This window comes from Lepidochelys kempii, chromosome 6, assembly GCF_965140285.1.
Source record: "Lepidochelys kempii isolate rLepKem1 chromosome 6, rLepKem1.hap1, whole genome shotgun sequence".
Classification (NCBI taxonomy): domain Eukaryota; kingdom Metazoa; phylum Chordata; order Testudines; family Cheloniidae; genus Lepidochelys; species Lepidochelys kempii.
Genome location: NC_136385.1, coordinates 122,750,412 through 122,772,517, shown reverse-complemented (window position 1 = coordinate 122,772,517; position 22,106 = coordinate 122,750,412). Strand labels below are relative to the sequence as shown.

Genomic DNA, 22,106 nt, shown 5'->3' with positions numbered 1-22,106 from the left:
AAAATATGTTCTAACTACTTATGCGAAACAATCTGTTTCACCATGCATTTAACTGAGATGCTCAGAGTTCCTTTCCTACACCTGAAGAAGAGCTCTTTGTGACTCAAAGCCTGTCTCTCTCACCAACAGAAGTTGGTCCAACAAAAGATATTACCTTGCCGATATTGTCTCTTTAGAAAGAAGATCCACAGTTGTACATGAACGATTTCCAGATTCTGTGTGCTCAGCTTACGTGTATAAAGATGCTTTTCTGACTGCCAGCCTTGCAAACTCAGTCTGGAATATGAAAGTCAGTGATTCTTCCTGGATTCAGAGTAGCAGCCGTGTTAGTCTGTATTCACAAAAAGAAAAGGAGTACTTGTGGCACCTTAGAGTTTATTTGAGCATAAGCTTTCGTGAGCTACAGCTCACTTCATCGGATGCATTCAGTGGATTGTTCATTGTCAGTGTGGGGCAAATTCTGACCTCAGTCAACCTTTGCAACCCCATTGCCCTCAGTGGAGTTGCACAGATTCGCAAGTCTTTGATGACCAGGATAAATAGGAATGCATACACACACACACCCCTATTTTTAAACACTGAGGTTAGCAGATATAACTAAATACATACAAGGATCGGATTTGTAGAGTAAGAAAGGGCATGTTTAAACCTAGTCACTTTTCAGAACATTACTGAGGAGGAGAGACCCCACTGTGAATTACTAAATTTCACAAACTGATAAATAAGCAAACAAACAGTTAAAAATGAGCAAGGTTAATGCATTGCAAAATTTAATTTAGTCATTGCTTTTCAAGTGCAGTTTAACCTTATCTGATACTACTTCGTATATTAAGAGAAGATCCATCCTTTGTGCAGCCCTCAGGGTGGGGTAAAGGAGGACCGAGCCCTTATCAAGGTGCAACATATGTGTTTTGTTAAATAATGTACAGTAGTATTGATAATGAGATCTTACTACAACTTCTGTTAAATCTTTGCTGAGAGGGAGGTAGAAGGCTGCTCTGTTGTGTGTGCATTATAAAATGTGCAGATTAGCAATACGCATATTAGCAAGGTTGTATTGTAACATAGTTTATCTATAGCAAGCAGTGCTGCTTACTCTGAATGTTCAAGATCCTTTACTAAGTAAACTTGGTGCAGCTTGCTTATGACTGTTGGATTTGGGGTCCTCTGTGATGCACACTGGGGTAGAATCCTGATTAGGGGACCTTCTAGAGCATTTGATGGTGGGTGAAGGCTTTTGTTGCACTTTATGATAGCACAGGAAAAACAAATATTAATATTATGCAGTTTTAGTTCATTTTTGTTTATTAGAAAGTTTCGGTTAGAGTTTGTACAATTTAAATGAATATGTCATGTGCTGCACACATTCAAAACTGTCATTATTTTGACAGCATTCTCAAATTATTCAATGCTTTATGTGAGAGAAAATAAATTCGTAGTTATTCTCATAGTGCATTGGGTTGTCTTATCACTGACTATCTTTAAAATGCAGTAGTGAATGATGCTCAGATTTTTTAGCCCTATGTTAAATGATGCCTAATGTTTGTCTTTTCATAACTTGAAGCTATTACCTGTGAAGAAAACTATTTACACACTGAAATAATGTGGCTTGTGTATTGAGCTGTGATGTACTTTATACCAAATTTCTACATGTTACTGAAATAACTTTGTTTTTATCTTTATAAAATGAGACCTGAAAATTAAATTGACAAAGTGTATATTATATTCTTGTTTCACAGATGATGATATATTTATTTCTCAGTACACTACTGGCGAGAAAGAAGCTTTGCGCGCTGTGTTAAAACAGAGGTAAGTTTGAGCTGTGAATAATGTCTCAGCTGTTCAGTTTCTATTAAGATATGTGGTTCCTGGTTTCCCTGATCCCTCTTAGTAGCACTGGTAAAAGGAAAATGGTTTTTTATTCTCCTCCATTAATATTTCGTTTATACTTGTGGAACTATTTTTTTCAGAACTCATTTTCTGGTTTGAAGTCTATCTGCCCTACAGTGTCTTTACTATTTTGTACAATTATTTTTCTGTAATGCTTTCAAAAACCTTTTGGAATAATGCCTTCGTGATACAAAAAATGGGGCAGGAATTGTTCTGATTTATTTAGTTCCCAAAGCATGCTAGGCATTTTACAAACAAATAAGGAGATAAGGTCCCTGCCGCTAGCAGCCTTCAACTTGGACTGTTGCCTGGTTACAGTCAAGTCTATACCACAGTCTAGAACTGCATATGTAATTGAATTAGGTGACAGCCAGCTTGTCACCCCATAGTGTGTCATGGTTGCAGTAATACCATAGACAGACCATGCCCTTAATATTACAAACATTAACAAATGGTACCTCTGAAACAAATCTTTATTATCTTGTTGCAATAAAGATTTAAGTAAAATTCTTCAGTGTCAGCTATGTGGTAGAAATGTGTAATTTTTCTTTAAAGGAAGTTTATTGTTGGAGAAGCCATAAATGCCTGTATGAGTGTGACCCAAGGACCTCTTGATGCCAACTGGCAAAGGGCACTGAGGTACATAAGGGTTACAGGAATCCCCTGGGTCTGATATCTACATGCTGGTCCAGCAAAGAATATCATGTAAGGTCTGTAATGAAAGTGTCATACTGGAAATCATAGTCATTGTGAGATGTACGTACAGAAAATGTACATGTACGTACATGTGAAGTTACGTATAGATACTAAAAATTATGTTCTTCGGGTCTGAGTTAAGACAGGTCCCCAAAAGATAATCCACATACTCCTGGCAGGGAGATGGGAAGAGATGCTTATCTCACTCTGGCTGGTGATGTGCAAATTAAGTATTGTGTGGTTCTCAATGGATGCCCATTTACAGACCGAGCAAAATACCAATCAATAGATTGTGGAGGTTGCAGGAAAAAACAAAACTAGCAAGAGTTATCCTGTTTAGGAGTAGGACAATGAACTTCTGAAACTATATCTGGGTGCAGATGAACCCCCAAGTTATCCCTTCGTTCTGTAAGGACAAGTTGCCATTGGAGTCTATCTTATGAGAAGGGATTTCATCCAACGTGACTAAAATGCTTGGAAAAAGACTTTCTTGTAAGGGATAGGGAATGCCTTGTGTATTAAGCTTAGTCTGTAGAAAGCATGTTATGATTCCTTTTTGTATGTAACTACTTGTTTCCTGTATTCTCATTCTTTCACTTGAATCACTGTTCTTTGATAATAAATGTATTCTTGTTTTCACTATAAGTAAAGTATATCTAAGTGTTGTGTATTAAGTTAAAAGAAAAGGAGTACTTGTGGCATATTAGAGACTAACCAATTTATTTGCGCATAAGCTTTCATGAGCTACAGCTCACTTCATCGGATGCATTCAGTGGAAAATACAGGGGAGCTGTATGCATCCGATGAAGTGAGCTGTAGCTCATGAAAGCTTATGCTCAAATAAATTTGTTAGTCTCTAAGGTGCCACAAGTACTCCTTTTCTTTTTGCGAATACAGACTAACACGGCTGCTACTCTGAAACCGTGTATTAAGTTGATTCTTACAACCTGATTTGTACTATTCCTTTGGAGGTAGCGAATCTAGGAGTTCTGTGAGTGTCCAGTTAAATGGGGGCGGAGCACTTCAGAGGAACATTTGGAAGGCTTGCGGGTTGGTGTGTGTGTTGCTAACCTGTACAGAGAGAGAGTAAGGCCTGCGGAGACCTGGAAGGCAGCTTGTGTTGCCAGAGTCTGGGTGGTTTCAGGGAGGTGCTCCATAGCAGGCACAGACAAGACATCCTCATGCTAAGGGCAGGTGGTGGTGAGGTCCCTCACAATCCTGGGTATCCCTGGAAAACCTCACAATGGCTAATAGTGCTGAAGAAAGGCTAGTTTATGGGGAAGGAGGGAACGGGAACGTTATGCTTGATCAGGAATTGACAAGAATGCCATTCACAGGAAGATATGTTTTGTATTTATAGAACCCAAAACCCTCCTGTATTTAAGGAGGTGAAGGTACAGCTTTTAGAAAATGCATCTACGGAAAAGAAAAAGAGTGCTCAAGATACCAGGTCAGCACACAGCAATATAGATTCAGCTACAACCATCGCGGCAGCCACAGCGGCTGCCATTGCTACAACAGCTCCTCTTCTCAAAGTAAGACTTCTTTTGGTAAAATTAGTTCTCTATCAAGTTAAATAGTAGAAATAATAAATAACTCTGAGGTGGCTAGTAGTGAAGCTCCCAATGTCTTTCGTTTGTATCCGCTTCATATATGCTCACAGTCATCTCAATGAACAGCATGGCTCATTGGGTGGGTAGGAGGGGATGACAAAACGATGCAAACACTGGGTGTGTTCAGTGAGATCTGTTCTATGTATTTGTAGGTTTGACTCAAGGGCCTCTTGATGCCAATAGCAGAAGGCACAAGGTACACTGGGGTACAGGGATCTTCTGGATTTACCAGAAGGGGTCATGTAAGATCTCTACTGGAAGTCTGTGTCCCTCTTGTCATCTTAATTATTGTGAGATGTATATACAGAAAATATGTGAGACATTTGTGTGTGTGTGTGTGTTACATATATATATAGAGAGAGACACACACACACACAGAGGTAGCGTGCCTTGAGACAAACATGAAAGGAGGATCTCAGACATCCTGGTTGACAGTGCTGGGGAAAGGACTTGGAGTAAGCTATTCTGTAGGAGTTAGGGGTTTGTCCTGTGAGTGAAGCTGAGGTTCTAGAAAGCATATTATTATTTTGTTTTATGTGTAATCATTTGTTTCCAATATTCTTATTGTCAGTTGAGTCTCAGTTCTTTGATATATTTACAGTGAAAGCAAGAATAAGTTTATCTAAGTGACAGGTTTCAGAGTAACAGCTGTGTTAGTCTGTATTCACAAAAAGAAAAGGCGTACTTGTGGCACCTTAGAGACTATCCAATTTATTTGAGCATAAGCTCATAAGCATAAGCTACAGCTCACTTCATCGGATGCATACTGTGGAAACTGCAGAAAACATTATATACACGGAGACCATGAAACAATACCTCCTGCCACCCCACACTCCTGCTGCTAATAGCTTATCTAAAGTGATCACTCTCCTTACAATGTGTATGATAATCAAGTTGGGCCATTTCCAGCACAAATCCAGGTTTTCTTGCTGGAGTCTGGATTTGAAGTTTTTTTGTTTTAAGATAGCGACCTTCATGTCTGTAATTGCGTGACCAGAGAGATTGAAGTGTTCTCCGACTGGTTTATGAATGTTATAATTCTTGACATCTGATTTGTGTCCATTTATTCTTTTACGTAGAGACTGTCCAGTTTGACCAATGTACATGGCAGAGGGGCATTGCTGGCACATGATGGCATATATCACATTGGTGGATGTGCAGGTGAACGAGCCTCTGATAGTGTGGCTGATGTTATTAGGCCCTGTGATGTTGTCCCCTGAATAGATATGTGGACACAGTTGGCAACGGGCTTTGTTGCAAGAATAGGTTCCTGGGTTAGTGGTTCTGTTGTGTGGTGTGTGGTTGCTGGTGAGTATTTGCTTCAGGTTGGGGGGCTGTCTGTAGGCAAGGGCTGGCCTGTCTCCCAAGATTTGAGAGTGTGTTGGGTCATCCTTCAGGATAGGTTGTAGAGCCTTAATAATGCGTTGGAGGGGTTTTAGTTGGGGGCTGAAGGTGACGGCTAGTGGCGTTCTGTTATTTTCTTTGTTGGGCCTGTCCTGTAGTAGGTGACTTCTGGGAACTCTTCTGGCTCTATCAATCTGTTTCTTCACTTCCACAGGTAGGTATTGTAGATGTAAGAATGCTTGATAGAGATCTTGTAGGTGTTTGTCTCTGTCTGAGGGGTTGGAGCAAATGCGGTTGTATCGCAGAGCTTGGCTGTAGACAATGGATCGTGTGGTGTGGTCAGGGTGAAAGCTGGAGGCATGTAGGTAGGAATAGCGGTCAGTAGGTTGCCAGTATAGGGTGGTGTTTATGTGACCATTGTTTATTAGCACTGTAGTGTCCAGGAAGTGGATCTCTTGTGTGGACTGGACCAGGCTGAGGTTGATGGTGGGATGGAAATTGTTGAAATCATGGTGGAATTCCTCAAGGGCTTCTTTTCCATGGGTCCAGATGATGAAGATGTCATCAGTATAGCACAAGTAGAGTAGGGGCATTAGGGGATGAGAGCTGAGGAAGCGTTGTTCTAAATCAGCCATAAAAATGTTGGGCATACTGTGGGGCCATGCAGGTACCCATAGCAGTGCTGCTGATCTGAAGGTATACATTGTCTCCAAATGTAAAATAGTTATGGGTAAGGACAAAGTCACAAAGTTCAGCCACCAGGTTAGCCATGACATTATCGGGGATAGTGTTCTTGATGGCTTGTAGTCCATCTTTGTGTGGAATGTTGGTGTAGAGGGCTTCTACATCCATAGTGGCCAGGATGGTGTTATCAGGAAGATCACCGATGGATTGTAGTTTCCTCAGGAAGTCAGTGGTGTGTTGAAGATAGCTGGGAGTGCTGGTAGCGTAGGGCCTGAGGAGGGAGTCTACATAGCCAGACAATCCTGCTGTCAGGGTGTCAATGCCTGAGCTGATGGGACGCCCAGGATTTCCAAGTTTATGGATCTTAGGTAGTAGATAGAATATCCCAGGTCGGGGTTCCAGGGGTGTGTCTGTGTGGATTTGTTCTTGTGCTTTTTCAGGAAGTTTCTTGTGCAAATGCTGTAGTTGCTTTTGGTAACTCTCAGTGGGATCATAGGGTAATGGCTTGTAGAAAGTGGTGTTGGAGAGCTGCCGAGCAGCCTCTTGTTCATATTCCGACCTATTCATGATGACAACAGCACCTCCTTTGTCAGCCTTTTTGATTATGATGTCAGAGTTGTTTCTGAGGCTGTGGATGGCATTGTGTTCTGCATGGCTGAGGTTATGGGGCAAGTGATGCTGCTTTTCCACAATTTCAGCCCGTGCACGTCGGCGGAAGCATTCTATGTAGAAGTCCAGTCTGCTGTTTCGACCTTCAGGAGGAGTCCACCTAGAATCCTTCTTTTTGTAAGTGCTGTATGTTAAGCAGATTAATGATTCTGAGTTGGATCTTGTAAGCTGATGTTTGCTATACCCTTAGGAGAAGAGAATCTAAGAGTTCGGTGAATGTTCAGTGGATCAGACGTTGGGTACTCCAGAGGGATGCTCTGAGGACTCAGGGGTTGGTGTGTACCTGTTGCTAACCTTTACAGAGAGCATGACACTTGCAGAAGCCTGGAAGGCAACTTGTTTTGCCAGAGGCTGTTGGAAGCAGGGAGCTGATCCACAGCAGGCACAAACAGGATTCCCTCATGGTAAGAGCAGGTGGTAGTGAGGTGCCTCACAGCCCAGGGTACCCTGGGAAGTGTCACAGTAGATAGTGTGATGTTGTGCGATGTTGTGCAGTACGTAGTTGTCATAAATATAAAGGGAAGGGTAAACCCCTTTGAAATCCCTCCTGGCCAGGGGAAAGCTCCTCTCACCTGTAAAGGGTTAAGAAGCTAAAGGTAACCTCGTTGGCACCTGACCAAAATGACCAATGAGGAGACAAGATATTTTCAAAAGCTGGGAGGAGGGAGAGAAACAAAGGGTCTGTGTCTGTCTGTATGCTGGGTCTTTGCCGGGGATAGACCAGGAATGGAGTCTTAGAACTTTTAGTAAGTAATCTGGCTAGGTATGTGTTAGATTATGATTTCTTTAAATGGCTGAGAAAAGAATTGTGCTGAATAGAATAACTATTTCTGTCTGTGTATCTTTTTTGTAACTTAAGGTTTTGCCTAGAGGGGTTCTCTATGTTTTTGAATCTAATTACCCTGTAAGATATCTACCATCCTGATTTTACAGGGGGGATTTCTTTATTTCTATTTACTTCTATTTTTTATTAAAAGTCTTCTTGTAAAAAACTGAATGCTTTTTCATTGTTCTCAGATCCAAGGGTTTGGGTCTGTGTCTGTGGTCACCTATGCAAATTGGTGAGGCTTTTTATCCAACATTTCCCAGGAAAGGGGGGGTGCAAGTGTTGGGAGGATTGTTCATTGTTCTTAAGATCCAAGGGTCTGGGTCTGTAGTCACCTAGGCAAATTGGTGAGGCTTTTTATCAAACCTTGTCCAGGAAGTGGGGTGCAAGGTTTTGGGAAGTATTTTGGGGGGAAGGACGCGTCCAAACAGCTCTTCCCCAGTAACCAGTATTAGTTTGGTGGTGGTAGCGGCCAGTCCAAGGACAACGGGTGGAATATTTTGTACCTTAGGGAAGTTTTGACCTAAGCTGGTAAAGATAAGCTTAGGAGGTTTTTCATGCAGGTCCCCACATCTGTACCCTAGAGTTCAGAGTGGGGGAGGAACCTTGACAGTAGTGAATAGGATGGGAGAAAGCCCATGTTTGATAGATTACGCTGCTGTTTATAGATCCCCTTTGGTGTAGCTTTAACTTTTTGTCTATTGTGTAAATCTCCTTAATAAAAACTGGATGGCCAAAACTTTAGACAAAACACCGCATCTGTAATTCAAATGTGGCTGTGCCTGGTTGGTCAGTCTATCAATGTTCAAGCCAGAAAGAAGGAACTTTGCCTAACTTCTTATTGAGATGTAACTCTATTTTGCAGAATCCAAAAAAGAGAGGTCAGGTTTGTGTTAACTGGAGAGTACAATGATAAATGAGGTTTGATTCCGGTGAATTTCTGTAGAGTCAAGAGGCAGTTTTCATCTGGTATCTCAAAAAGAGACACTGATCAGTCTTCTTACTGCTCATTTAAAAAACCTCCAGCATGCAGTCAACATAATGTGTATAGCAGTTTCCTGAAGATCAGAGTTCACACACAGGTATGCTCTAGATAGCATGGGAGAGAAGCAAGATGATTTTGGGGTTAAGGTACTGGATTGGGACTCAGGAGATGTAGGATCAATTCCCACCTCTGCCACAGGCTTCCTGTGTGCCCTTGGGCAAGTTACTACATTTCTCTGTGCCTCAGTTCCTTATTTGTGAAAATAGGGATAGTACCTGTAGGGTTCATGTAGGGGCCAGGAGGCCTAGTAGGCAGGCCATGACTCAGTCTCTAGAGTCCTGTGGCAGCGGGAGGGGGAGGTTTATCAAGCAATATGAAGCCCTGGCAACCAAGTCAATCTGTCTTTCTCTGGATTGCCCCTGATCAGTCTAAGGTGGAGGGAAGGGTAGGGAAACCCAGGCCCACCCTTTCCACTGACTGTCAACCCAGGGCCTAAGTGGGGAGGAGTGGGAATTGTTTCTGTCCCCTCTAGCTGATATCCAGATCAGCCTACCCTGGGCCACTTCATACCCACCGTCCGGTGTTCTCTTCAGTTTGGGGCATGGCCACAGCCCTCTGCTTCATTCCTCACAGAGGATTATTCAAACAGTCTCAGCAATTCAGATAGTTTGTCAGACCTTCCCAGTCCTCCCTTTTCAGTGTCCTATGATTTTAGCCTTGCTGCCCATTTCGGCGTTACCCACGGTCTAGGTCCTTCCTCTGTGGATTCCTGTGTTCCAGAAGGTACTAACTGGCTTTCTTCCTGTAGATAGCCTCTCCTTCACTCTCTCCCCACTTGATTGCCACCGTCCCATTGTAAGCAGGTCTTCCATTTGGAGCATGCTCTGCAGCTGCTGAGGGGCAGGGCCTTCTTGGTCCAGTTCCATCACTGCTTTAGTCTTAAGGAGGGGTCTGCAAACCCCGCACAGTACCTCATAGGTGTTGTGAGGGTAAAATCAGTAATGTTTGAGGTGCTTAGATATGGCGGTGATGGAGGGTCATATAAGCACGTAGATACTTACCTGGTTTTCTTACTTCTGATTTATATATCTCGGGCCTCTGGGGAATCAGGTGTCTGTTGACTTTGCAGATCTTTATCTGCCCCTGAAATAATTCTGTCTTATTAGGCGTTACTATCTGCCAGCAACCATTCTACACCTGCTGGGAGTGTAATTATATCTCTTTTTTTTGCCAGGGCCTCTGAAATCAGGGCATGGCTTCAGAAACCAAGGCAAAAGAGGATACACAGGATCTCCCAGAAGAACAATGGGGACAGTAACACTATTTAATTCAATGTCATTTGGTGGTAATAGTGTCCCAGCTTGTCTATGAATGTAGACTTCTGAGCGGCAAAACACTGGTATCATGCCCTCTATAAATATATCAGAGGGATAAATACTGGAGAGGGAGAGGAATTATTTAAGCTCAGCACCAATTGTGGACACAAGAACAAATGGATATAAACTGGCCACCAGGAAGTTTAGACTTAAAATTAGACGAAGGTTTCTAACCATCAGAGGAGTGAAGTTTTGGAATAGCCTTCTGAGGGAAGCAGTGCAGGCAAAAGATCTATCTGGCTTTAAGATTAAACTCGATAAGTTTATGGAGGAGATGGTATGATGGGATAACATGATTTTGGTAATTAATTGATCTTTAAATATTCATGTTAAACAGGCCTAATGGCCTGTGATGGTATGTTAGATGGGGTGGGATCTGAGTTACCCAGGAAAGAATTTTCTGTAGTATCTGGCTGGTGAATCTTGCCCATTTGCTCAGGGTTTAGCTGATCGCCATATTTGGGGTCGGGAAGGAATTTTCCTCCAGGGCAGATTGGAAGAGGCCCTGGAGGTTTTTTGCCTTCCTCTGTAGCACGGGGCACGGGTCACTTGCTGGAGGATTCTCTGCTCCTTGAAGTCTTTAAATCACGATTTGAGGACTTTAATAGCTCAGACATAAGTGAGAGGTTTTTCGCAGGAGTGGGTGGGTGAGATTCTGTGGCCTGCGTTGTGCAGGAGGTCAGACTAGATGATCATAATGGTTCCTTCTGACCTTAGTATCTATGAATCTATGCATTTTTCCTGTACAGCCCAATCTGACATTCATAAATCTGCCTCTGTGATCCATGAGTGCCTGCATAACAATGGAGTGGTACTCTTTGTGGTTTATGTACTCGTGTGCTTCTTGAGGAGGGCAAATTATGGGCACCTGAATGCCATCAATGGCCCCCCCAGTCAGGAAACCCCATTCTCTCAAAGTCAGCCATTACCTTTGGAATATCTTTAATGCCAGCCACTTTGGGGTAACCCACATGCCTGTTTGCTTCAGTTACCTCTGCCACCACTTTACCCACGGTCGACTTTCTAACTCCAAACTGTTTGCCAATGGACCTCTAGCAGTCTGGAGTAGCCAGCTTCCAGACAGCTATAGCAGCCCACTTCTGGACTGCCAAGAATGACCTCAGATGTGTCTCTTTACGCTGGGGGATGCGGGCAAGTTGCTCACAAAGCTCCAGAAATGTGGCTTTCTTCATGCAAAAGTTCTGGACCCACTGCTGGTCATCCCAAGTATGCATGATGTTGTGGTCCCAACAGTCTGTGCTTGTGGCCTTGCACCAGAAGCAGTGGCCTACATAGGGACATAAGCAGCAATGAGAATCATACTGAGCAGCAAGATTGAACAGGGATGGATTACAGTCTCACGCAGATCCCCCTGCCAGGGCAGGGCCCTCTCTCATCTTCTCTTGTGTTCCAAGCAGCGGATCCTGGTCTCAGCTCCTTTGCCTACTGGGCACTGCTATGGGGTGGGTCAGAGCTCCTAATGGCTGTGCATTGTCTGTGCCACCCACTCTCCCTGCGAATTGGACAGGAAGCAACTGTGCAGCAGTCTTGGTCTGTAGCTGAGTGTGGGGCGAGGCAACCCCAATCCCTGTTCTAGGCTGGGCTGGACGAACTGCAACGGATGATGAGACAGTAACCCTGTGAGCAGGGGTGACCTTGGCAGGGAGGTGGAAGTGAGAATGCCTGCTTCTGCCTCCCTGCTGTTGGGAAAATGGCAGCATTTGGAGCAGAGGGGGAAAAAGACTCTGCAGCTACGTATATGCTGTTAAATTCAAACACCCATGGCGCTGCTGTGAATTTTTTTTTAGAAAAACAAACCCACAGTTTTCTCAGGGTGATAATTATATGCTATAGTTTTGGGGTTTTTTGCCAATGAGAGTTAATGTAAAGATTGGTTTAACATAAAAAGAAAGTCTGTAGCAATCTGATAATGTTGGGTACTGCCTATTTTAAGGGATGTTTTTGTTCATTTTATTTGGGTAAAATGTGGCTTGGCACTAATGAACACTAACTTTTTAATGCTGTATTTATCTTTGGAAAGGTTCTCTTGTGGCGTTAAATCATCCCAAATCAGGACTATTATTATTTGTATCTTTTGAAGAAAATATAGATGCCAAAAAGTGTGTGATGTGATGGTGGGGGAGGGATATTGGGAACAAACAGGAATGGCATTAATACCTACTTCCTCTTGCCTCAGGTTTCAAACTCAAGAGTTTTAAAAATGTATAACTATACTTCTCTTTGAACTATATAGAGAGTCTAATTTTTTTTCCTCAGGTTCAAAGCGATTTGGAAGCAAAAGTTAACTCTGTTTCAGCATTACTCAATAAACTCCAGGAGACGGACAAGCAGCTGCAACGCGTTGCAGAACAGCAAACAAATATAAAGACTCAACAACAGGAGAGATCCCGTTGTCATGACAAGGTTAACGAACTTGAAAAACAGATGAATGTGTTCATGGAACAGCGGATTCAGCATCTTGAAAAGTTACAACAGCAACAAATACATATTCAGGTACCTGCATAGAAATATAGAGCTTCTTGCTGTTTCTCTGCCTCTGTGTCTTGGCGTTAGTTATACTGAAGTTTGTTGTTAAATTTCTTTAACTGAGTAAAGCTGCAACAGTACTTTCACATGTATGAGATTGTTATTGTGCCCATATGTCTATGCCAGGGAGATTAGTTTGGTGGCTTTTTACCTGTCTAAGCAGTTAAAATTGTAGAGGAGAATGTGTGGTATAGGACAGAGAGGTTTTATGACCTAGTTCCAGAGAGGGAGGATGATCCAGTGGTTAGTGGTTAGCCTAGACCTGGAGAATGGGATTCAAATTCCTGCTCTGCCACAGACTTCCTGTTTGACCTTGAGCAAGTCACTGGGCTTCTCTGTTTTAGTTCTTCATCTGTAAAATGGGGATAACAACACTTCCTTACCTCATAGGGGTGTTGTGAAGATAAATACATTAGATTGTGAGGCCGTTGGATACCACTGTCATGGGAACAAGTACAATAGATTGTTTGGGAAGCTTTCAACTTAATAACAGTGCTGTCAGGCATGTGTGTATGTGATTGTAGCATAGATAGACATACCTGAGCTCGCTTTAATCTGCAGTGGATCTGCATCAGTGTGCATTTTGGTGAAGACTAGCTCTGTGAGTAATTACCCACAGTTCCGGATGGGTTTGAACAGCCTGTACTGAAGCGTGTGTTGCCATAGCTTCACTGTTCCACTACCCGGGCTAGCTAGATTAAAGCTAAATTGAGTATGTCTACCTGAGCTGTAATCACACTCTGCGATTGCAGTATAGACATACCCTAAGAATTTGGGGAAAAAATCCCTCTTATCCTACTGTGTCTGTTTTTTGGGAACCAGCTAGAATGGGAATACTTATTCCTCCCTGTTTTGTTTTGTTTTTTTGGGGGTGGGGTGGGGGGGAGATTCCTATAAGTCAGTTTTGTTTTATTCTACCTTTCAAAACAATGAGGAAGTATTAGTTTTCTTAGCCCTCTGTCTATGATTTTTCCACCAGATTCCAGTTAGAACAATTATATTACATATTTGCTTGTTCAGTTTGTTAAATAGCTATAATTCCTTTCTTTTCTTTTTTTTAATTAACTTGGTACCGTTTGTCTCTTAGTCTCATCTCATTAGCTCTGCAATCAACACAGGTGGTTTCCAGCCAGTTAATATACCATCTTCCAATTTGGTGGCAAAGCATTCTACAAACCCAGAGCTACAGCAACCACTTACCAGCCAAGTCTCTTCATGTCATAGGAATTTATTCTCTACCAACTCTGTGCCCACCCGAGGTGAATAATTCAGTTAATATAGATATTCAGTTTTATTTCTGTCTTAATCTTTCTTTTGTAAAATTTAGGACAACATATTACTAAGGGATAACAAATATTTTTGCACAACTGATATTACCTTCTTTAATACAGTGCGTAATACATAAACTAAAAACATTTATATCAAATTAAAGTGAGATTTTGGAGTTTAGTGGATACTTATGCTCACCCAGCTGATTATATTTGAGAGGCCCAAGACTGTTCTATAAAAGAGAGTGAATGTGGAAACTTGTACACTGCCCGATCATGCTGTACCTTGCCCTGGACTCTTGCTAGGGTTTGTCTGCCCTGGGTGTGACATCTCCCAGGATACAATCTGGACTGTGGAATCACTGTGCTCCCTTAATTCTTCAGCCTAGGTCTTCTCTTACACTGCTATGCTAGTGAAAAGTAGCCCCTCCAGGCTTTGCTTTCACGCAGCCATCAGCATGTAAGGCACACCCAGCTAAGTAACATGAATGTTCTCCTAGCCACTCCTGAACTGTAAGCAGGAAGACACCTGCAAATCCCCTCAGCCTTGCACCACAGAAATGTGCATCTTACACTGCTCAAGATTGCCTTGGACAGAGCAAGCTCATAAGTCCATCATTACGTTAATTAACTATAGAAAGAAAGATTTTAGGTGATAATCGATACAGGCATACGGTCAGAATTGGTTACGAAAAGAAATGAAATGATAAAATTGCAATATAATTCCTAAACTTTACCAAGTTAAGTAAAATTTGAAGCAAACAGCTTTTCTCGCCCCTCTGGATGTTGCTGGCAGTTCACAGTTCTTCGTACACAGCCTGGATACCCTCCCCAGTTGGGACCAATCTCCCCAGTTCAAAGTCTTTCAAGCAATCTTATTTCATTAGAGGTGCGGAAAGAGAGAAGTAATGCCATTTTCTCTTATTTTATACCCTCCTCCTCTCCTTGAGGAGCAACTCCCCCACCCCCCCGCCATGCCCTCCTCTCCCCCTGCTGGGGTATAGACAGAGCAGTCTCCTATGTATGTGAGATTCAAAGCGTGTCTCAGATGAATTGTAAATTTCTTGCTCGCACCTTCTGTGTACAAGACATTTGAGATTACATGCAAGAACTTTGTTATTTCTGAGGAGCTGGTCTGTGGGCATTTCCCAGACTCCCAAAAAGCTGAGTAACAAAGTAAACATAGCGAAATCTCATAACTCCATATACAATGATGATACACACATGCTAACATGATAATAATGTTCAGTCGCTCATGAGTTTTCAAGTGATACCTCACAAGGCATACTTTGTACAAAATATATAACCATATAAAAATGGTAAATAAGGCGGTTACAGGGGGTTATTTTGAAGTACGCTGTATCACACTAGGGCTGGAAAGTGTAATTTCCAGCTTGGGTAGAGGCACCTGCGCTGGCTCTGGTTGACCTAGCGTGTTAAAAATACAAGTGTAGCTGTGGCAGTGTGAGCTGAGAGAGGGGCTAGCCGCCCCGAGTAAGATCCCGTCCGAGCCTCAGGTATGGACGTAGGTGCCTAGCCCCTGCTGCAGCTTATGCCGCAGCAGCTGCATTTCTGTTTTTAGCGTGGATCCCAGCTGCATCAGAGCTAGCATGGGGCGTCTACTCGAGCTGGGAACAACACCTTCCAGCTCCAGTACAGATATACGCCACTTACTTTTCTCAATACCAAAGTTACTACCTGTTTTTAAAAAAAATTTCTTGCTAATGGAAATTTTTTGTATTTCTGTGGGGATTTTTTAAACTTCTGTTTGCTTTTGAAGAGTTTTTTGAAAAGGAAACCAATCTTATAACTTCAGATTTAAAAACAAATTGTTCTTTTTTTTTCCCCTGAATTTAAGCGTATTCAAGTCAATTTGGAAATTATGGCGTTCGTACACAGAAATCACCTCTGAAGACACCAGCTCCTCGGAGATATGCTCCTGTACCTGTATCAAAAGACATGAAAGTTTCACAGAAAATTTCAAAGAAAGAGAGACCTATAGCAGAAAAGGAAAATGTGCCCAAATCAGCATATGGAAGTGTTGTGGGTAAGAGTCAGAGGAAAGTTCAGAAATAGCCTTCCTTTGTCCCTTTGCTGATACAGGCATGGCCAGTGGCTATTATTGCCTGTATCATCTTCATGTTCTCTGAAGACAGTCCTTATTGGATTACCTGAATCTAGGTATACACATTCAAATGTTCTAAAAATGTGTTGGTGAAAGGTTAGTGCTGGCAGTAAATGAACGACTCCCGGAGTTCAAGGCAGTACTGTTAATGAACACTCTGGATGAGCTTCCCCACCATCTTGCCATTGCACTTTGACCCTAACATTAAATATCCAAGTAACTAATGAAGGGTTGTTGTCAAGTTGGAGTCAGGTGTTGAGTGGAGTCTGTTCTGTGTCCAAAAGTATTTAATATTTTCATGTTCGACTTGAAGGATGAAGTGGTGAGTGTGGTATTTAATGGCCCTATACGTTACTCCTTACTCAGGCAAAACTAGCGACTTCTGAGTAAGGAATGTTGAAGGGAGCCCAAAACGTGCAAGATGAACACCTTAAAGGTCTTTCAGACACTTGAGAAGATAGGATTAAAGTGCAGTTCAGCCTTCATTTACAGTGGTAGAATGAGCTTAAATAAAATGCAGTAAAGTCAAGTGTAAGGTGGTTTGTGTAGGAATGCAGTATCATACCCACAAATATTGAATATGGGAGTACTGGCTAGGTCAGAAGAGTTACAATGGTAGATAAATTGAACATTGTCACAAAAGGCAGATGGAATACTGGATTGCATTAATAAAAACAAGAGTATGTTGAACAAAGGAGGTGTTTAACAGCCCTACTTGGTACTGACTTGGCAGCCCAGAATTCAGTTTTCAGCACCATATTTAAAAAGCACAAACATCAGGTTAAGTTTGAGTGATCTTTGAGGACACCTTAAATAATCCAGCCCTTGCACTCTTACCCTGTGGACAAAATGCTTGTCTGTCACTTGGTTACCTCCTGCTTAGATTACTGGAACCTTCTCTCTGACCCTCAGATTTCCCTCTTGCTCCTCTCCAGTCCATACAGAATGGCCCTGGCTAAAATAATCTTTCTTGCCCGCTTCTTGGACCATGTCACTCCATCTTTGAATCCTTTTCCTGGCTTCTTACCTTCTGTATCAAAATGAATCTTCTCATCATTCATCCCTGACTACATCTCTGTTCTCATTGTTTATTATTTTCTTACAAAAAGAAAAGGAGTACTTGTGGCACCTTAGAGACTAACCAATTTATTTGAGCATAAGCTTTCGTGAGCTACAGCTCACTTGAGGTCTAAGGTGCCACAAGTACTCCTTTTCTTTTTGCGAATACAGACTAACACGGCTGTTACTCTGAAACCTATTTTCTTACATGTGCTCGGTGTTCCACCAGTTAATTCCACTTTCCCTCTCCCTTTCTGCACTTTTCCATTCCCTATCCTGGTGTATATTTCTATATTTCTCTTCAAGTCTCTCAGATCGCTTCTGGAGAGCATCAAAAAGTATCCCACATCAATAAAAATGCACCCACTATAAAATGGAATTAAAAAATTCCCAAATGGTCCAAGACCAAATGTTTCTCTGAGTCTGGTTGTTGCGGCATTGGCAGTGTGAGTGGTGGTTGTCTTACTGTTTAGACTTTTAAGACTCTCAAATGTTAGGGTCTGGAGACATTCTGAGGGTTTTTGTACAATACAAAGGCTTTGCTGAAATAGCTATACTAGGAAAATGACTCTTGCCAGTATAAGTTGTGTTGACATGGTTGTTTATGCCATCATGTTTGTCAGGGGGTTGATTTTCATTTATTTATTTAACACTCATAACTAACATAGCTGTGCCAGCAAAGCTTTGTAGTATAGACTTGGCTTGAGGGCCCCATCTCTAAATAAACCCATATTAAATAAAATACACTTATTCACTGGTCTCGTGAAAACTGTTTGTTTCCTTTGCCATGTGTTGTATGGCTTCCAATCTTAGTTTGTTCCTGTTTGTTATTCCTCTCATCTCACTGTTGCATAGGAGTCATAAATAAAATAACAAGTATACCTGAATGTTTTTTAGGCATAGCATGTTCTTTGGTGCTGTAAAAGTGCACTAGTGATTATCTTTGTGGATTTCATGGAGGAAGGGTGATGTCCCAGAGGACTTGAGAAAGGCAAATATAGTACCTATATTTGAAAAAGGGGGGAACAAAGAGGAGCCAGGGAATAAGAGATCAGTCAGCCTAACTTTAATGCCTGGAAAGATACTGTAACAAATGATTAAGCAATAAATTTGGGAGTATCTAGAGGATAATAGGGTGATAAGTAACAGCCAACAAGGATTTGTCGACAATAAATCATGCCAAACCAATCTAATTTCCTTCTTTGACAGGGTTACTTACCTAATGGATGGGGATAAGTATTAGACACAATATATTCTGATTTTAGCAAGGCTTTTGACACAGTCCCACATAACATTCTCATAAGCAAATAGGGGAAATGGCTTCTAGGTGAAATTACTATAAGGTGGGGGTCCAACTGGTTGAAAAACCATACTGAAAGAGGAGCTTGGTTCACTGTCAAACTGGGAGAACGTAACTACTCGGATCCCCCACCAGCATCTGTCCTTGGGGCTGGTACTATTCAATATTTTCATCAATAACTTTGGATAATGAAATGGAGAGTACACTTATAAAATTTGTGGATGACACCAAGCTCGGAGGTGTTGCAAGCACTTCGGAGGACAGGATTAGAATTCAAAAGGACATTGTTGAATTGGAGAATTGGCCTGAAATCAACAAGATTAACTCAGTAAAGACAAGTGGACAGTACTACAGTTAGGAATTAAAAATCAAACACTCAACTATAAAATGAAGAATAATTAGCTGGGCAATAGTATTGCTGAAAAGGATATAGGGTTATAGAGGATCAGAAATTGAATATGAGCCAACATCATGATGCAGTTGTGAAAAAGACCACTATTCTGGGTATATTAACAGGAGTGTCCTCACAGGAAGAAATTGTTCCATCTTACTTGATGCTGGTGAGGCCTCAGCTGCAGTACTGTGTCCAGTTCTGGTTGCCACTATTTGAGAACAATGTGGACAAATTGGAGAGAGTCCAGATGAAAGCAACAAAAATGATAAAAGGTTTAGAAAACCTGACCTATAAGGAAAGATTAAAAAAACTGGGCCTGTTTAGTCTTGAGAAAAGAAGACTGACTAAAGACCTGATAACAGTCTTCAAATATGTCAAAGGCTGTTATAAAGAGAATGGTAAGCTGTTGTTCTCCATGTCCACTGAAGGTAGGACAAGAAGTAATGGGCTTAATGCAGGAAATGTGGTTTAGGTTAGATATTAGAAAAAACCTTCTATCTTTAAGGATTGTTAAGTACTAGAATAGGTTACCACAGAATGTTGTAGAATTCTTATAATTGGAGGTTTCGAAAAACCGTTTGGGCAAACACCTGTCAGGGATGATCTAGGTATACTTGACTTTGCCTCATCATGGGGGAGAGAAAGGGGGGCTGGACTAGATGACCTCTCGAGGTCCCTTCCAGTGCTATGTTTCTATGATTCTATGATTTTTAAAACCAAATTGATAAATAGTTTCCATTGCAATATTCTCATAAATCTAGTTAAATATTGTATAGTGGTTATTTTTTTAAATGAATGAAATATTTATTTCTTGAAATGAAAATAAGCCACTTAAATGTATTAAATATGCTTAATAATGTTGTTTATGTTTTTCCTACTGTAGGTGGAGGGAGACTTCTGGAGCAGATTCTGAATTCTCAAGAAACTCCATTGAGACAAACTGAGTCTTCTGAGAAGTCATCATTAAACAATACCAAAATGGCCTGGCATTCTGAGAGAGAGTGGTAAGTAAATGTGACTGAATCAGAAGTTCATATAGACTTTTTATTTTTAAAATGACTTAGGTATGTGCCAGACAGTGGTTCTCAACCAGGGGTACGTGTATCCCTGGGGTTACTCAGAGGTCTTCTAGGGGATACTTAACTCATCTAGATGAATGTTTCTCTGGGGGTTGCAGGACAGGTTTATGGGGTTGCAAGCACAGGGCCAGCATTAGGGGGTGGCAAGCAAGGCAATTGCCCAGGGCCTCACACCAGAGGGGGCCCTGTGAAGCTAAGTTATGTGCTTCAGCCCCAGGTGGCGGGCCTTCGGCTTCAGACAAGGCTCATAAGTGAAAAACGAGGTAATGTATCACACTGAATGTAAGTACAATATTTGTAATCCATATCTATTTATTTTATAATTATATGGTAAAAATGAGAAAGGCAGCAATTTTTCAGTAATAGTGTGCTGTGACACTTGTATTTTTATGTCTGATTTTGTAAGCAAGTAGTTCTTCAGTGAGGTGAAACTTGGGGTACGCAAGACAAATCATACTCCTGAAAGGGGTACAGTAGTCTGGAAAGGTTGAGAACCACTCTATTATAGGTAGGAGATGCACTAGAGCAGTGGTTCTCAACCTGTTTACCATTGTGGGCTGCATATGCAGCTCTCTGTGTTATGTGGGCCACATCCACACAATATATATACTACCTGTATGGCTCTGAGGATGTCACATGGGCCACAACTGTGTGCTGATTGGACCACGGGTTGAGAACCACTGCCTGGGCCTTGGGTCTGACCAAGATGTGCTTGGTGCAGGACCCAAAAAGGGGAAGCAAAGGTGGCTTTATACTGCTGTTGTGCTTCCATGATCTCCAGGGCTGCTAAGGGCTTGTTTTTACAACAGCATGAGGAACCTTAGGACAGCTGTAAGTAATGATGGCTGGTAACCACTCTCTGAAAGGGCTCACTGGAGTACAACAGCACTGTGGGTGATCTCCCTTCTTCTGGGTATATTCCCTGTGTTGTAGAGGGCTGGAAGGTAGTGGCTTAGAGCCAGTGACATTGGCAGTGTTCCAATGGGGAGTTACCCATGCCAATGGAATTCTCTGTTTTCCAGTTAGGGTAGCTTTTGGCCGCTTTGCATGAAGGTGTTTTATCAGAAACTGCTAATCTGGTTCATATACTGTCTTAAAAATAATGTATGGATATTCTTTTAAACTGCATCTAGAGGGAAAATGTAACTATTAGTGTAGTCAGTTTCTAAGCCTCAGAACAGGTCAGGAAATTTTATCCTTCCTGTCTGAAGACCCCTCTTCCAGATTACCCTTTTGTTGTCATGATTTCACTACATTTTTACATATTACACTGATGGCTTGAACATGTAATCTGGTGGGGGGGAAGCACTTTGCACCATATTCTCATTTAATTAACAGTGAAATTCTACCTTAAATTCAGATTGAAATAATTGAAGTAACGTTGGAAAATTGAGAAACTTTTCACTTTGGAAATTAATTAATCACTGCTATTTTTCTATCTCGTTCCTGATAGTGTAAATACTGTAACTATTAAACAAAGGAAGCAATATAATTGGCCAAGGCCTCTGGGAGAAGAAGCAATTTCCTTTCTATGTAAAGGTCTGATACTTGTGCAAAGTTCAAATCCATGTTAAAATTCTCAAATTAGAAGCTAGTTGTTTCTAAAGTCAATCAGGAAGCTGTGAGATTTTAGTAATATGTAATCTTCTCAGCAGGCCTGCTGCCCTGCGAACTGACTCAATCCCTGCCTTTGAAGGCCCCCTCCAAGATTACAATTCAATTAATAAAACAGTGAAGAAAGCAGAAGATGTGCTTCAAGATCTTGGCCAGCTGAAAAAAGAAATGCATGGCATGCTACAGGTAAAGTGAGTGACCATATTGTTGGAATGACTAACCATTTCAATAAGAAAAATAAGCAAATGTAAGCAGAATTATGATATCTGGTACCAACAAAGATTGGCCTTGCTTCCAACTCTCCAAACAGAAGTATGTTTACTTACTGCAATTGGCTGAAAATTGTAACCTGCTAGTCTGAAAAGGGTTCTGGGTCTGGGATATAATTATCTCCCAGTAAACATACTGGATCCAGATTTGTATCTGGATTATAAAGCCACTATGTTACTTTACCAAAGCAGTAACTTAAAAAATCCAGTCTACACAGTAATAGTATTAGTAAAAAACTTTTCTTCTAAGTTTTTTAAATGTTTTGATTTTGAAATGCTGCTTTCTGCTGTCCTCTCTTCTCTCCCCCAGTACTCTAGCTGCAGACCTGATTGTGCCATTCACATTTTGGAGAGAAAAGTCTTTGGGT

The 22,106-nt window shown here is 41.6% G+C and overlaps 1 protein-coding gene across 11 annotated transcripts in view; it reads left to right on the top strand.

The window, feature by feature from the left end:
• Positions 1–22,106, top strand: part of KIAA0586 (KIAA0586 ortholog) — a 134,105-nt gene that overhangs the window by 12,081 nt on the left and 99,918 nt on the right. For 8 of the 11 annotated variants that reach the window (XM_073349974.2, XM_073349976.2, XM_073349978.2 and 5 more), the window contains exons 5-11: positions 1,740–1,809; positions 3,947–4,121; positions 12,361–12,597; positions 13,718–13,889; positions 15,757–15,945; positions 19,660–19,780; positions 21,508–21,655. In XM_073349974.2, the coding sequence (XP_073206075.2) occupies positions 1,740–1,809; positions 3,947–4,121; positions 12,361–12,597; positions 13,718–13,889; positions 15,757–15,945; positions 19,660–19,780; positions 21,508–21,655 (1,112 nt within the window). The remainder of the gene's footprint in view (positions 1–1,739; positions 1,810–3,946; positions 4,122–12,360; positions 12,598–13,717; positions 13,890–15,756; positions 15,946–19,659; positions 19,781–21,507; positions 21,656–22,106) is intronic. The other 3 variants (XM_073349981.2, XM_073349977.2, XM_073349972.2) reach the window with 2 other exon arrangements.